Here is a 17135-nt window from a genome sequence, read left to right as displayed (position 1 = left end):
GATAGAGAAAGTTGATGATCAGCGTCATGGTACCAACAAAGTCTGATTGGATTGGTTTGGCTTTGTCAAATCGAAACTAATCCTGTAACCCTGAGTTTGTTCAACTACCATCATAGTACTGGCCCAAACAGAATCCTAATGCCTCGTTTCCACTGAGTGGTACAGTACAATACAGTTCAGTACGGTACACAAGTTTCCATTGCCGGAAGTTGTGAATGGTACCCTAATTCCGAACCGTACCGTACCACTTTTTTGGGACCCTTCCATTGGGGTTCCTAGCATAGTGCGGTACTAAAGGGTGGAGCTAGACTCACTGCAGAATGTTGATTGGTTGACAGAGAATCGTCACTTGTGCGTGCTACAACAAGAGGCGACATTTATTAACACAGTTGAAACACAATACCGTTTCTTCTTGTGACAAACAGCCACATGCCGAGAAGCAAGAACAAGATCTGCTGGATGTCCTCCATTGTTGTTTACCATGAGGCTTTCTTCTTCTTAGTGCGAGCATTACATCGATTGCTACCTTCCAACATACACCAGTAAAGGTACTGTTGGCAGTGGAAACGCAAGCCGGATCAGGGTTTACAGTCCCAAATCGTACTGAACTGTACCGTCCTGTAACACTCGGTGAAAACGAGGCATATAAGGAACATAAATACACATGGTAATGAATTCAATAATGAACTGCCTGTGATATATGAATATCCATGGTATCTGATAAGTGGCTGGAAACTATAAAAAAGGAAACGAAACTGGAGAGAGAGAAACTAACTAACAGTTCATGAAAATCAAACTAAACAGAGAATAACTGTGGCAGTTATTTGTTGTACCAAAAAAAATTTATAAATCCTAGACAAAAAACAAGGTAAAAAATTACATTAGAATTTTCCTTGAAGATCTTCCAAAGGCTGTGCAGTGTAAGAAAATCTCATGTGAAATGGGCCTGTAGTGGATGTAAGATCTAATATTTTTATAACACACTAAATTACCTTAAAATGCTCTGGGCCATGTTTTTTTGTTTGTGATAAAAGTCTTCACCAGCTTTTACAATCTTCATTTTTCAAACTTTTCTTTCTCCAGGTAACGAGTTCGGCCATCCGGAATGGCTCGACTTTCCCAGGAAAGGAAACAACGAGAGCTACTATTATGCCCGTCGCCAGTTCAACCTTGTGGACATTGAGCATTTGCGATACCGACAACTGTACGCTTTCGACCGTGACATGAATCTTACAGAAGACAAATACGGCTGGCTGGCTGCTGGTCAGGTGAGATGCATATGCCTCACACTGGTTTTAACCTACAGAAGAAACCCAGTGTAAATCTCCTTGCTGGATCTGTCCTTGCCATCTGTTAAACTGTGGGGAGCTATTTATCTGCCATATTAAATGGGATTTGAGATGCATGGCCCATATGATAATGAAATTGCATAATACAGCCAACCAGGCATGACTCTCAATAGCAGGAAGCCCATTTCACACACACCTTGTACTGAAGACAGTAGAAATAAGATTTCCTCTGTATTAAACGATATAAAACCCTTTCCTACGCTGGGGTTCACAGTTTGTCAAATATATGTATCAATGCAATTAGAGACTCATATTGTCTTTAAAAAAAGAGGTGCAGGTTTTCCTAGCTTGATCATCAGACAAGTGCCCCAAACCCTTGAAAACCACCAAATCAGACTAATCAGCTAAGAGCAGCAACCCAGGTTTCTGCAGGTTTAGGATCGTTTTTCAGCTACCTCTGTACTCACATCAACAATTGACTTGTTTGTTTAAATTATTTCTCCTAAGGAATTTTAGAAAAAAACATCTGAATACTCATGATCTAGGACCAACATCTGAGCAATAAAATCTTCTCCTTGTTTTTGCTTCTATCAGGCGGCAGTCACGACTTTGAATCAAGCTGATAAGGTGATCGTATTTGAACGCGCAAACCTGTTGTTTGTTTTCAACTTCCATCCCTGCAACAGCTACACTGACTACAGGGTGGCAGTGGAGCATGCTGGGAAGTATCCTTTCACCAGGGAGCTCCAGAAGACTAGCACATCTTAGTAATGGAGTGTGTTTATATGCGTGTGGGAGTGAGATTATATATGTGTATATTGGTGTGCCATATGAGTTGTGATATATACATGAAGCATGTGGCAGAGAGGTTAGGTCACTTATTAGAAATGCATTAGCCACATATAGTATATGCATAATGAGACTCAATGTCAGATCTGTGATCTGTGTGAGTGTGTCCTTCAACCCTTCATGGCTCTTTAGAGGCCTACCTGCCATTGGTTGTGACGCATTCCCATTGATGTTTAAAGACGAGCTTGTACACTAGGGAGGAAGGGGGAGGGGGAAACAATCTGACAAGTCTTGAAAACACATTTAATTGGCTGTAGAGATGCTATAGGTGACTTTCATCACACAAAACGAGCTGTTCATGCTTTTGTGTGTGCGTGGGTGTGCGGATGTGATGCTGTGTTGGGGCATTCAAGTTGCACCAATGGGAGTTTGTGTTTGTATGGAGACTCCAATTAGGATGAGAGAACGAGACACCCTATGACGAGAGAAACTACGGCTCATCAAACATCACCCACTCGTATATATTTGCTCACACAAATACCCTCACCCACCAACATGCACCGAAGAGAAGGTCTTAGCCTGATTAAAATCCACAAAGATGAAACCAATATCGTTGTTGTTTTTGCTAGAAAGGGCTTTTAGCATGTAGCGGATAACAAAATTACCGTAAGCCAGAAATCGGCTAAATTAAAGGCACAATGTTTGTTGAAACTTGATAAGAGTCCTGCCTTGAACACATCTAAATGCAAATATTTAATTATAGTAATAGCGCCACCTACTGGCAACAGGAAGTGACGTGTTTAACACTGTGATGCACTACTAGCAACATAATAAATATGCCATTGAGTGCTAAACATGCAAGAAACATGCTAAAACATGTTAGCAACAGGAAGTTGTTGTAACTCAAGCATACAATGTCCAATCTGCCCCACACATTACATGTTGGCCTGGCCTGAAGACATCTACATGCCAAATACTGTGTAAAATACAAAACTGTTTCTATTATTATTATTATTATTAATTTACAATATATTGTTTTACATTTTTAAATAGTAATTGGCTTAGTATTTGTTTTGTTTTTTTGCTTTAATTATTATATTATTATTAAAACAACAGGTTTTCACTCAAATTGTTATGCTGACAATATAAAATATAATGAAAATGCAAAATAAACACATTTTTACTTGTGCTCAGACTTTTGGGCCCCAATTTGCTATATAAATCTGTCGTAACTGTCATAATTCTAGTCTTCATTTATTTTCAAGGCTCTTTTTTCTTCTTGTCATGAGTCTGTGCTTGTGCGTGAGTTGCTGGAAACATCAGAGTCTTGTTTGTGAGCCCATCGGAATGGTTGCACCTATACATCAGACCAGTAAAACAGCAAATTGTGCTGGCAAACAGACCACGTCAGTCTGCCTCTGATGGGGTGGGATCTATTTATTTTGCCCCCAAGAACAGAGCTCTATGTTGGGGGAGGCTTGAGTTTCTGCAAGGGGTTTTCTGCCGATGCTTCAGGGAAAGAGAACGTGATCGATAATGCGCTTTAGGAGTATATCTCCAGACCTTTCCTTGCACCTCTTTCCACTTTTATGTCTTTTCGCAGTCAAGGGACGCAGACAGGGATCCTATTCGTCTGTGATAGTCAACAATTGCTTAGGAGGCACACTTTGCCAGGAAACGTTTTGATAAATAAGTAAAAAGACAAACATTACGTGTGCATTTCAAGTTTGGAGCTGATACGAAGAGAATATTGTTGCTTGTTGCCAAGTGAGATCGTTTGAAAATGGCAATACCCTTTTGCAGTTTTATTCATGATGAAATACTAGACTTTTTCTTACACAATGGAAAAGTTTGGAATTGTATCAGTTGAACAAGTTGTTTCTCAGGTTCACTGTATGTGTTGTGTTTTTTTAATATTTTGGCAAATACTTTTTTGCATTGTGAAAACTTTTTTTTGTCTGTTGTCTGTATACACACACACACACACACACACACACACACATACAACCACAACCATTCAAAAACCATTAAGCAGTTTTTAACAATGGTAATGCCTAGTAGCCAAGCACATTATAATGATTTCTGAAGGATCATATGACACTATAGACTGTGGTGACTGCGGTTTTGCCATCACAGGAATAAATTACATTTTAAAATATATTAAAATAGAAAACCGTTATTTTAAATTGTGATAATGTTTAACAGTTTTACTGTTTTTACTGTTGTTTTTTTTTTTTTTTTTTTTTTATGAAATAAATGCAGCCTTGGTGAGTATGAGAATTCTTTAAAAAACATTAGAAACATTTAGATATAATATATATCTGAAGACAAAAGTACGGGTTAAGATACTGACAAAAATACTGAATAAGAAAAGTTGTATTTTTATTTTTTGCTGAACAGGGGCTTTGTCATCTCTGCAAACTCAACCTTGCCCTCACTTTCAAGCTCAATTATAAATGCCCCCACTGTCAAGTAATAAACAGCTCTGCAAGGCACAGAGCAACACGTGCTGAATGGCTAGTTTGAACCGTGCACTCTCTAGCAGTTCCAGACTCGAGCAAGCAGCCCTTCATTACAGCAAACCCAGAGCAGAGGCCCTCACCCACCCAACAGCTCCGCTCATACCCCCTGGTCTCCTCTTCAGAGGACAAGGGCTGCGGGGAGCAGCCGGAGATGAGCTCCACCAGCTGAAGGCCTCCCACCAGGGCCTCTATTTAATCATGGCCCAGGCAGCGAGCCCGCTTGGCGGGGAATAAAGACACCCTTTAGCCAGGGCCACTTAGGCTTCCTCCAGCCCCTGCCGCTGCCCTTTCTGTGTCTTGCACATGAGGGGGGAGCCCTCTTTCCATGCCACCAGCCGTCGGGCTTTGAAGATGAGAGACGAGGGTGTTAGAAGTGCACGACCGGCGGAAAGAACGGTAAATATGGCCCATGTGCGCCTCCCCGAACACCTAATCGTTTTGTGTTTGCTCGTGTATTCTTCTCATTAAAACATCGCCTTTAACCAGAGTCCATGTGGGCTTTGTGAGAAAAAATCATTTCATCCGTTCCAACCCTGAAGCCATAAGCCTAAATGTAGAGTTTAAAATGGCATTGATATTCAAGTGGCATTGTGCTTTTTTGACCTGCCAGTAGATTTTTACCATTCTCTTTCTCTCGACGGCCTGTCCTGTGCATATGACTCTCAGCGCTGATTCTGTAGATGTTGAAGTGTGAATCCCACCAGGACAGCAGCTTGATCTGTCTTTAATATGCTGTGAGTCACATCCCCATTATATCTCATGTGTAATACACACACACACCGGATATGGAAGTCTGGTATTGCTTTATATTTGCCGTCCCTTGTTCCCATAGCTGTGCTGCTGATCGTCTGAAGCCGTTACTAATCGCTTAAACCCGATCATTATGCCAGATTTTTTCTCTGCTGGAGTGTTTTGGGGAAGGCAGGGACGAGGTCTTGGAGGACGATCAATCATTTTTCCTCGAGGGAGAATATCGATCCTTCAGGTCTCCAGGGCCATGAAGTGCAGAGGGGACATTCAGCCAATCGAACGGGTCAATAAGAACGTGGCTGGCTCAAGCCAGCTTCTGATAGGTGATCACAGCTACGCTTTCTGCTGGACTGGTAGGGACAGTCACAAAACAGGGTTTATATGGATGGTGATTTTCCCGTAGGACAGATTGAATGAAGATAGTTATTATTTAAATGTGTCCCGTGCTGGCAAAATGAGTCGCAATGAGCAAATTTTCATAAATGATTTATTGGTATTTTCACATTCTCTATTAAAAATCTTTAAAATGAAATATGAATTGTTGGAATCAGACAAAAAATTAATGAGCTACACCTGTTTGAAATGTATAGAGTCAGCAATGTCAATTTTGAGAAGTTTTCCAAAGGTTCCAAAACAAAATCACCTAGCAACCATACCTTAAAATCCCTGGTAATAACCCAAATATTTATAGGAAAAATATTTATTCAACTTTTTTCCCCCAATGATACCACAATTGTTGTATTAACATTAATGAGACTGTAGACTACTGTACCTCACGGATCTAATATAATGTTACACATCAAATGTTTTTCTCCAAAGGTTAACCAAATATAAATTTAAGACATAACAGATCATGTTTGCGTGAATACTCACCAAGACAGATATTTTGAAATACTGTAATTCTGTGTATATGTGTATATCGGGATAGTGCGCTGTCTTTGTGCACACGCATCGGATATGTCAGTCAGCGCGAGTAAGACACATTTCATTGGTTCAAACTTCGAGAATTCGCTATGAATATTCACAAAGTTGGAATGCTGCAAACTGCCTGTAGCTCGTAATTGGCCCGTGCGCATTTTGACTGCACGGGTCACATAAGTATTTTTTATTTCTTATTATTTTATTTTAATATTATGGATAATAACTTTGTGCAGTTTTTCTTCTATTGGGTTTACATGCACAGTAAGTCGCATTTACAAAGTCCAACCACACTCAGAGAAGCATAAAAGGAAATAAGTTATCCAGACTCCATCCCTACAGAGACTGCAGAGAGTGCAGTCAGGTCTACAGCAGACTTAAGGGTTCCCCAGTTAAAACGTGTCCGGGGGCAAGTTATCTTTAGATCAATTGGGGTGCTGAGAGAAAGGACCATCTTCAACTCAGAGAGCTGTATATCCAGGATGGCAGGACTTAGTGCACACTTAGGAAACTTTTCTCTGCATTATTCATGAAGACTAATGCACAAGGTTGAGGTAAAAGGCTACAGATGTAATGTTACATATTCGTAGGGCACGCATGACCACTGCATTGACCGAAACAAAACATTAATTACTTTGACAAATACATGCTGTAATCTCTGCTTTTTAGTGCCTTGGGCTCAATCTTATTCTCTGGTTGTGTTTGAAATCACACACCATCACAGGATGCTACATCTCATTTTTGACTCATTATTGTAAAGTTAAGATATATTTACACAAAATTGAACCCTGGCTGTAAGACCCAAGCATTGGCATTGTCTTGATTAAAATAAATATATGATTCTAAATATATATACAGTGTATATATATAAATATTTTCCTGGCAAACGTGTTGCTATGAGACACTTTAGAGTGTGTACTGTTGTTATATGCTTTTTGGCCATATATGGTGAAAAATTGCTTACATTTTGCAATTGTGGGTCAATGAGTTAAACATTAAGGTAACCATGTATTTATTTTTATTATAAAAAAAAAAATGTAAATGGTCATGTGACAGCAATGTAATACTAAATGGTAGTGATGGTAAAAAAAAAAAACATTCGTCTTAATGCTCAATGCAAAACTTTTACTAGAGAACGCAAATGTTTTCCAAGCAAATGCAAAGTTCCTCTGGGGAACGCAATACTTTCGCGAGAGAACGCAAAAGCATTGAAATATAATTGTTCCTCCCATTTCATTTTTTTCCATCACCACGCCTCCTTATGGGGCTCTGTAATATACAGTAGTTTGAAATGTACATCATTCACAAGTATAACAAATAGTAATCAGTACACTGTGTGTAGCAGTGCACTAGTATACCATTCTAAACATATAGCCTTTGATAAAACAATTGGACTCAAAACTGTTGATTTAATGGTGATTGATTAAAGCTGTAGACGCTATCATCTTATTCACACAGTGAACCCAGGGTTGGTTTAGAGACAGTTTGCGTAGTCATAGAATGAAAGTAACTAAATAATTATCTACACTGAGATGAAAGCAAACATGAATCTTATGAAACAAGAGCTTCCAGGGCTGTTAAAGTGGTGTGTTATAGTCTGGAGAGTGATTTAAGGGCAGAATTAAAGTATAGGAAAAAAAAATGCATTTAGAAGCTTTAAAAAAGGGTGAATTGGCTAGAGAGAGAAATGATAAGCTGTGTTTGAAATGAGAGAGTCGGTCGAGGTGGAGAAAACTTTCAAACAGATAAAGAGAGAGCGAGAGAAGGTCATGTGGGTATAGATTTTAGATTTAGGATATTAGATTTTCTACAGTTCAAGGAGTTTAGGTGAATGGCCCACGGCTGTGTTGATTCCCAGAGTGCTTCCTGTGGTGTGAAGCCCCGATTCCTTCCCCAAGAGTCGCTCAATCCTTCCATAGACAGTGGAGGAGTCTGGTGGAAACTATCGTCCGTTGTTCGGAGCTAGTGGGGTGTAGCTCAAAGAGAAATTAGCCCCTTTCCAAACAACCGAGGGCAAAGTAGGAAAGAGGAAAAGCAGATCGAGTAGGAGAGGCTTTGGAAATACATGACAGCATGCAGGAAAAAAGACTGAAATCAAAACAGCAAAGAGATTGCTTTCCCTCCAACCTCCCTAAAGATGCAGAAATTCTCTGAAAATCAAGCAGCGGGGGTTGCTTGGGAGAGTGAGGTTCTGCTCGTGCACACGGCATTGTGGTCTGTTTACTAGATTCAACCACAATCCCTCTCAAATCCCCAATTTTACACAGAGCCGTAGCGTTTTTATTGCCGATTTTAAAACTATCACGGCAAGTCGGTGGATATAATCTCTCTCCAAAATGATGTGCTTTGCCAATTCCTGAACCTGATGCTTCCCCCCCTCCCCCCCTCCTCCGTGAGGTTTTTGTTTGTGTGTTTGTTGAAGGAGTGGAATTAACCTCTTGGGAGTGAGAAAGTCGGGTCTGGATCAGATCCATAATTTTTGGAAGTAGAGATTGCCTGGTTTAATTAGAATAAGTTTGCCACCTGCCCTTCTTATCCAGCTCACAATTAAAAAACGTGTTTGACTTCCTCTAATCTCTACAGCAGCTGGCAGCTTTTACGAGCGTCGCCATTAAACTCGCCAGTCGAGAACCGCTGATTTAAAAGCGGTTAATGTATTGTAAGTCTGTGAAGGCACATATATTAATTTAGTCCTCATAAAACGTTCTTTGTTGCATAACGGGAGTTATTTTCCATTGTTTGTAGATGTTTCACCTCTTCAGCAGCGGTCAAATGTCAGAAATAATTTTTCAGTAGCAAATGACTCAGAATTCTGATTCAGATTCATTTATTCACGCTAATTGTTATACAGTTAGCATCTGCCAGTTTGATTTTTATTTGATTTGATTTTTTTGTTTATTTACTTATTTTGACCCTGACCTTCAGGGCTTCTTGTGACTAAAAGAACATTTTTTACACAGTAATCCAAAAAGCTGTAAAAAATGTGTTTTATGAGTTGCCCTTCCAAGGATTTGAAAATATATGCAGGAATTATGCAAAAAATAAAATATGTTCTGTTTTGTTATAATGTTAGACCCCGCATAAAGTATATAACATTAATGTAAGAAAAGGCATTTCATTTTTGCCACTTTGCCCTTCAGGACTTCATGCATTCATTTTCAGCACGCATGTTTAGCTGAAATTTGTTCACTCCATAAAAGTTCACAGTTCGCGCTTATCAAGCTGAAGTGTTAATTCATTTGCACTATGCTGTATCTTAACTGCACTTTATGTGATTTACACTTGGGACGTTTGATAATTAGAATGCACTAACCTGTAGTATTTTAATTAGATTTTCTCTTTCCATAATGCAATAGTTTAGAGTGAGTGGTGTCGCTGGCTTCTCTCTTCACCATGTGGAGCCTGTTCACTGGTCTGACTGTGAACACACACATACACACTAACACGGCTCCAGTAGGGGGTAAATTATGTTGTAGCTAATGATTGCGTTAGCTATTGGGGGGGCGTAGAGGATTGCCTGAGGTTCTCCACGGGAAGAGAAGGGTGAGATATGTTCCTTAAACACAAACTAAAGACTCAGATGGATTAGCCATTATAATTATAAATGTCCTTGTGACACATAACGTATACTTACTGACAATCATCGCTTCAACTGTCCCTGCCAATCCCCTCTGACATGCATCAGTATGTGGTATACATGAATTCAGGCACTAGCAGGGTTCTTGTTCCACTAAACATTGGGACACTGACGATTCAATTACATGTAACAGGATTACTAGGTCACAAATAAAAACCTAGCTGGTATTTATCATCAAAATTGCTGCATAACACTTCCAATATACTTCTGGTATCATTTGTGTAGCATTCATGTTAATTGTCATAAATGTAACAAATATGCAAAGTAAGGTGCTTTATTTAATTTTTTTAAATACACGCATATATGGCAGATTGTTTCATCTTATGATTGATATACAAAATACTGTAAAAAGTAATATTGTGAAATATTATAGTTTAAAATAGCTGTTTTCTATTTGAATATATTTTAAAATGTCATTTATTCCTTTGATGGCAAAGCTGAATTTTCAGCAGCCATTACTTCAGTCTTCAGTGTCACATGATCCTTCAGAAATCATTCTAGTAAGCTGGTTTTCTATTTTTATTATAATTGTATAATTATATATTGTGCAGTGTTTTTTTTTCTGTTTTCTCTAGGCATTGTCTCATTGATTAGAGGTCTCTCACGACAGCAAATGTGCATGTGTCTCACCTCAGAGATGGAGATAGAGATCCATGTCTTGTGTGTCATTTGTCTGGTGGCTTCCCTCTCTTCTTGATCTGTTACTCAACAGAACAGCCATCCATCACATCTCATGCGTTTATCATTATCCGACCAACCATCTGTCCCTGAGCTACTTTTGACAAGAGAGAGGGAAAGAATAAGAGAAAGATAAATGTCGCAAGACTAAAGAGCGTCTCCTTACAGTTCCTTGATCATGTTTCGTATCAGATATAAGATAAAATTGAACTCCGACGAGCTGCAATATGGGGGTCACGGAAGGCTTGTGCAGGACACGGAGTTCTTCACAGAGCCCATGCCATTCAATGGCAGAGCCCAATCATTTCTGGTGAGTTTCATCTCAACTACATCTTTCAACTCTTAAACCTTTAACAAAAATTTTGTGAAATGTAGTGAGTAACAATCTGGGCAGGTCCATGATTTTACCTCCATTTTATCTCCTCCTCATGTGCTGGAATGAGCAATGAGCCATAAAAGTCTTGTTTTTTATATACTTGCTGTTTAAAAAATGGATCCTTGTTGTCTCTTGTGTACATAGCTCTGAATTGAAGCACACTAGATGTGTGGTAAACAGAGCCTTGGTTCAGACCCTAGAGAAATGCTACAGTTACCTGTATAAAAATACTTTACCTGAACTAGCTCAAAACAGCAGTGCTTCTAAAGAGGTGAGCACACTAGTATTTCATTATGCAATGGTAATCTTCAGAGAGTATGGCATTTATTGAAAAATACAGCTTTAAGGTAAGAGCAAGATATTGAATAAATCATGATCTCATTTCGGCCTCATTACAGCTAGTTGAATTTTATGACAATCCACTTTATATAGTCTGAACTCTGAAGGTGAGCACTGCTGCCCTTCCCATAAATCAGCTGAAGATTTTTTGCAGAGCGGCCCAAACGGATTCTGGTTTGAGGTGTATAGGCTCTGTATGGAGTGTGAAGGTTCTTCATGTTATGCTAATGTAATTATTGCTATGTTAAGGTTGTTTTGGAGAGTTTGAGATCTTTGTGCAAAGTAACTGAATGTCATGCTGTGTAATATTTTGTAATATTTCTATGTTAACTTCCTTTATGCAGTGTAAAGGTTCTGCATCCAGTGTATAGTGTCTTTATGCAGTGTGAAGGTTCTTTGTGTTTCACAAAGGTTCTTCCTGTGTAGTTTTTTTTAGTACTTCATGCAGTGTAAAGTTTATTTGCAGAGCTCTAAAAGTTTATTGTGCAGTGTAACACCGTTATTATACCAGACGCGAGCGATGCAATGCAATTCGGTCTACATTGGATGCAGCGCAAGGAGACACAACAAATTCCCTACTGTAAACTGATGCCCTGTTCTATTTCCAATATTCTGCAAGCGCCCACACTAATTTTGACGCGAAAAACAAATGGACTTGCAATGGTCGCTTTGTCACGTTCAGTATATACATGTTCTTAGTGCAGTTTAAAGGTTCAAAGGTAAAAGTTTGTTTACATTGTAAAGTTTCTTTGTGCATTCCAATGTATATTTATGCATTGTGAGGTTTCGTTATGCACTATGGTTTTCTGTGCTTTTTAAAACTGCCATAATGTAGTAGTAAAATGGTTGTTCATACAGTGTTAAACTTTTTCATACAGTGTAAAAGTATGACATGTGCATTGTACTTCCATTATACAAACTCTTTGCTGATTTAATGATCCAAAGTTGTGTATGGAGCCATTTGAGTGTGCATTGCTTGCCTGGATACAGCAGATGATTTCAAACACAACTCTGCAGATGAAGATGAACCCTGGGGGAGGTTTTAGGCCGAACTTCAAAATGTTCCCCATGCCTGATTTATTTTCAGAGTTCTCAATCTGTTTCTATCTTTCCCTCTTTCTCTCCCTTTTCTCCACTGCCAGTAACTGCCCATTCAGTCATTTCCCCAGGCTGTTTTCTGATGGAGTGCTGGGGCCTGGGAATAAGGTAGGCCTGTAACGAACAGTTGAAAGAGCCGTCTCCAATCAGTTAGCCTGTGAAAGCCTAGGTAACTTTCTGTTCATGGTATAAGCTTTCTGTTTAGCTTTCCTTCTCTCTCCCTCTCTCTTGAGGCAGGTCCATAAACACACCCCCTTGGTTTCATATTGCTATTGATCTTTGGCTGCCCCTTATTTATAGACTGATAAATGTATCATTTGTTTTCTCTGCTATAGAAAGAAAACTCAGCCTATTAGTTTCTCAACGTCTTCCTCATATTTATCCTTTACGGTCTGCCTCGCCTTCCTTTTCATAGTCGACTCGCTAGGCTGCTTATTAAGGGTATACAGATGAATAAAAAAGATGAATAGGAGGATGGTGAAACAAACATTTTCCTAGTAATCACACTTTCTTAGCCATATTAAATTCTGATAAAACTTGTATAGATGGATGAATGAATAAAACATTCATCCAATGTAGGAGAGACCATGAACAATTGTAACCTGCAGATGTTTTACATTTTCATTCATAACTTTCAAACTGCTACAAATCTACCTGGCATTATTTGGTATAAAAAAGGCGAAGCTGGAGGGAAGGCAGAGCCGAAGGGGTGGAGGAATGAAGCACAGTTGAAGGCCTGGAAGTCCGTGGCGCAGGCGGAGCGGCAACTGACCAAGGCGGAGCTGGAGGGACGAGGGAGCCCGGTGGAGCCGTAAAGTAGGTGGACCCAAGTGGAGCCAGGGTGGGGGGGGGGAACCAAGGTGGAGCCAACTGGTTGATGAGCCGAGGTGGAGTGACAGGCTCATCGGCTGGAGGCGGAGCCTGGGGATCCTTTTGACAAGGTGGAGCTGGAGACTGATCCACACAGCAGAGTAGAGTCAGAGGACGAGACAAGGAAATGAGGGGAAACAGCGGAGGCGGGGCAGAGGAACTGGCTGTCATTGGAAGAGGAGTTGGGAGAGGGAGGCTGGGCAGGATCTCTGGAGAAACAGGAGACTTTGAGCTGGGCAGGACCAGTGGAGACACAGGAGACAGGGAGATATCCTCTTCCAATTCCTTATCGTATCCTGCAGAGGCCAACTGCAGCTCACCTTCAGTGCTGGGAGTGTGGGCATGGCTCCTCTCCATGCCCTCAACTCCACAAGCATGCCCACTGGAATGCATGGTGTTGTCAGTTTACTCACCTTGTCAGACTTTTTCTTAGGCTCGAGCTCCGAGGCAATGGTGGGCTCCATCTTTATCTCTGGCTCTTGCATTGCAGCAGGCTCAGGCTCTCTGTCTGCGTTGGGCTCTGATGTTTGCTCTTTGCAGTGTGTGTAAGTCGGATGGCTGGGTTCTGGGGCCGGTGGCGTCTTCTTCAGCAGCGCAGACGATACATTGTTCACCAGCACCCACTACACAAAAGTTCCCACGAGGACCATCCATGGTCCAGATTCATGCGTTTATTCAGGCTGATGAAAAAAAAGGAACAGCCAGTGGTCGGGGAAGTTGGTAAGGCACGGCAGATCTAAACATTTCCTTGTGTTGTCCTTGAAGTTTAGCTCTTCTTGCTCTAGTCTAGACAGAGCAACTGGACAGCAGGTAAGTTGCACGATGCAGGAAATTAAAACAAAGTCTTTACTTGGAAACACTCAGGAGAATACAGGAATCAAACCTATATAACATTACCACACAAACATAAACAAGACTGAATAAAGAACAAAGGAAACTAAGGGCTTAAATACAGTTAATAAGGTAACTAAATGAACAAAAGGTGAACCTAATCCAATCAGAAACCATAGACACTAATTAGCAAACTAAACTCAGGCAAAGCAGAACAGGGAACAGAATGAAAACGAAACCAAAACAGAGACGAGACCATTACAACATTAACATGAGCATGTTTCTTTACATTAACAAAAGTTAATAAATGCTGTATAAAATATAATGTTCATTGTTAGTTAATGCATTAAATAATGTTAACAAACTGATTAGATTATAATATTGAATACTTTATAATAAGTATACAGTAATAAATTACAAATTATTAACAAACTATTAGTTTATATAGTTAATATATTGCATTTTATATTATATTTTGCACTTAACGAAAGTTCAGTTGCCCATGACCTCAGAGCCAAGACACAGGTTTAATTTCAAAGGCTTCATAACTTTTGACAGCAGAAGCAAAATACTTCCCAAAAATATTTTTCAAATCAGGTTTTTGTAAAAATTTCTCACAAAGTGGAATAATCACAATTATTTTTTCAGGCACACAGAGAGAACTCTGCTGAGCGTGTGCAGAATATATGTCACCAGTCTATCTTATTTGGTAGCTTTTAAAATAATTGTAGTGTTACAATTGGCCCTGGTCTCCTCTATACAGACTGACCTTTATACTTGTGATAAAGTTCTGTTGCTAAGAAACCTTGGCATTTTTTAAACCAATGAAATTAAATATGTACCCTGCTGATCTTAATTCCTCTTTTATTACTTTAAATTACAGAATCCAAACTCGTCAGTGTTTCTTTCGGTTCATTGTGAGTGCAAGCTATCTGTCCTATGCAAATCTGGCAAGTCTTTTTCTCTCTGTCATTTAATGTTTGGTTTTTAAAGACCGGATAAAAAAGATAAACACCCTCCTTCCCTCTCGCACACGCTTTAGAGGAATGTCTGATTGTGACAGGAAATGAATTATTAAAACGAGACGCAGGTGCCGGATGCAGCCTCCATTTTGTGAGACTCACAACATGATTTATTTAAAGGACTGTTGCTTCAAAGTCAGTTTAAAGTTTGTCTTTTCTCGCCATTTCACTTTAACGGGACCCATCATCTCAATCACCGTTTTCCCCCTTCTCTCTGCCTCACCTCTCTTGTTCTGTTGCTATCTCACTTATTCTATTCTTTTTCTCAGAAACAAGCTAACGTTTGCACTTCTATCCTCACAGCTATTGCAGTTTAAAAGGATGAGCCGTGCTGGATGGCTAAGGTGTTTGTCCGATATTGCAGCTTTCACATGGTACCGTCAGCACTCTGACATAAATAAACATCATGCTGGTTTCGATCAGGCCTGCTTGTTGGAAGCATCACCCGTTACCCTGAACAGCTCTTCCACAGGCGTTCTGCATGAATTACTCACTTTATCCCTCGTAGTTTTCATTTTAGGACAAGAAGTACTACTTTATACACAGCAGCGCTTGTTCCAAAGAGCTCCAATTTGACAGATCAGAAAAAAGATTTTTGCTCCCCTCCAATTTGGCCTTGATAGCAGGTGAGCTTGTTTTATTTCAAAGCAGTTGCTCACAATTTTAGGACACATTCAGTGCTGAATCAGCCATTTTGCTACCCTTCCACTCACATACATATTCACATACATATTTCCTTATTCTTGTTTTCAGATTTAACCCTCTATTGCAGGGGTCAGCAACCTTTTTGTCATAAAGTGCCATTTTTAAGTATCACAGTTAATCACTGTGTGAGACAAATTAATTGTGATCAGAATTTCGACCTATTCAGAATAAAAAAAAAGTACTGTATTACCCTTGAAATAAGACTAATTGAAAATAATCGCTCTATTATTAACCATTTTATTTCCATCGTATTTGTATTGTGTTTGCAGAGCAAAGAAAATAGAGGCTTAACAGTTTCATTCCTAACTTTTTGTCACTTTGCATGAGTTTGGAAGAGCACAGGGCACTCTTAACAATTGTTCCTCTTTCCTTCTCTCTCTTTTCATCTTTGTCTCTCTCTCTCTCTCTCTAAAGAATGGGCAATAGAAGATTTCTTAATGAGCAGGATTGAATAATTACAGGCCTTAGATGTTTTCTTGATGAGATCCTTGCAGCTCATGATGGGCCATGCAGCTCTTCTGACGATTCCTGAAGAAAAGAACAGAGGAAAGATACAGAAGAGTGAAGCTCTGTGATCAAAGGAACGAAAAGCTCCCTTTCATTTCACTCTCTATCTCAAGCAATATGAATCCTCCACGTCACTTCAGCCATACTGTACGGATAATAAGGGCTGCGATGGAGGGTGGGGAAAACAGTGGGAGTTTTTAATACTAATTTGTAACCTTCCCCCTGCCCACATTCATTGGGTCCTAGTGACCAGGTTGAGTGAGTGACTGCCTTTGGAAGGACACCTTGCTATTGGACATCGCTCTACAGATCATCACAGTTTTATGGGTCAGGTGACTTAGTAACCTCTCATTCCACATGAGGAAATGACCTTCATTAGCAGGAGGACCGACTCTGGGGTAAGATATATATCGAGCGTTGAGCAGAACAAGGTGAAGAGAAAGAGAAAAAACTGCTCAGGATTCTTGGATGAGACTGGGATTCTCAAGGGGAAAAACAGACCTCCCCATTCTGTCTGATTTATATCCTTATAAAATGTTGATCAGAGTGTTTAAATATATAATCTACCCTAAGACATTGCTCACCTTTTGAAAGAGAGGCACTGCAAGCCACAAACCTTCACTGTGGGTGATGTGAGCATTGAACGTGAAGGGAATGCCTGATGGTTTGGAGTCATTTGACAGCTTTGTTCCTCTACTTTGCAAGAGCACGTTTTGAAAAAGTTTTTCTTTCTTTAAGAGTTCCAGTTTTGCATTAAGAGCAAGTCCATATTTGCACACAGTCAACATAGGTCACTGCAGGCTA

General features: G+C 39.8%; 1 protein-coding gene across 2 annotated transcripts in view; it reads left to right on the top strand.

Annotated features, from left to right (window-relative positions):
• Nucleotides 1–17135, top strand: part of gbe1a (glucan (1,4-alpha-), branching enzyme 1a) — a 139470-nt gene that overhangs the window by 111404 nt on the left and 10931 nt on the right. The window contains exons 13-15 of one of the 2 annotated variants that reach the window (XM_084400764.1): nt 1084–1268; nt 1884–2014; nt 10776–10893. In XM_084400764.1, the coding sequence (XP_084256890.1) occupies nt 1084–1268; nt 1884–2014; nt 10776–10893 (434 nt within the window). The remainder of the gene's footprint in view (nt 1–1083; nt 1269–1883; nt 2015–10775; nt 10894–17135) is intronic. The other variant, XM_084400765.1, reaches the window with a different exon arrangement.

Source organism: Rutilus rutilus (genome assembly GCF_951802725.1).
Source record: "Rutilus rutilus genome assembly, chromosome: 25".
Lineage (NCBI taxonomy): Eukaryota > Metazoa > Chordata > Actinopteri > Cypriniformes > Leuciscidae > Rutilus > Rutilus rutilus.
This window is presented reverse-complemented; position numbering and strand designations above follow the sequence as displayed.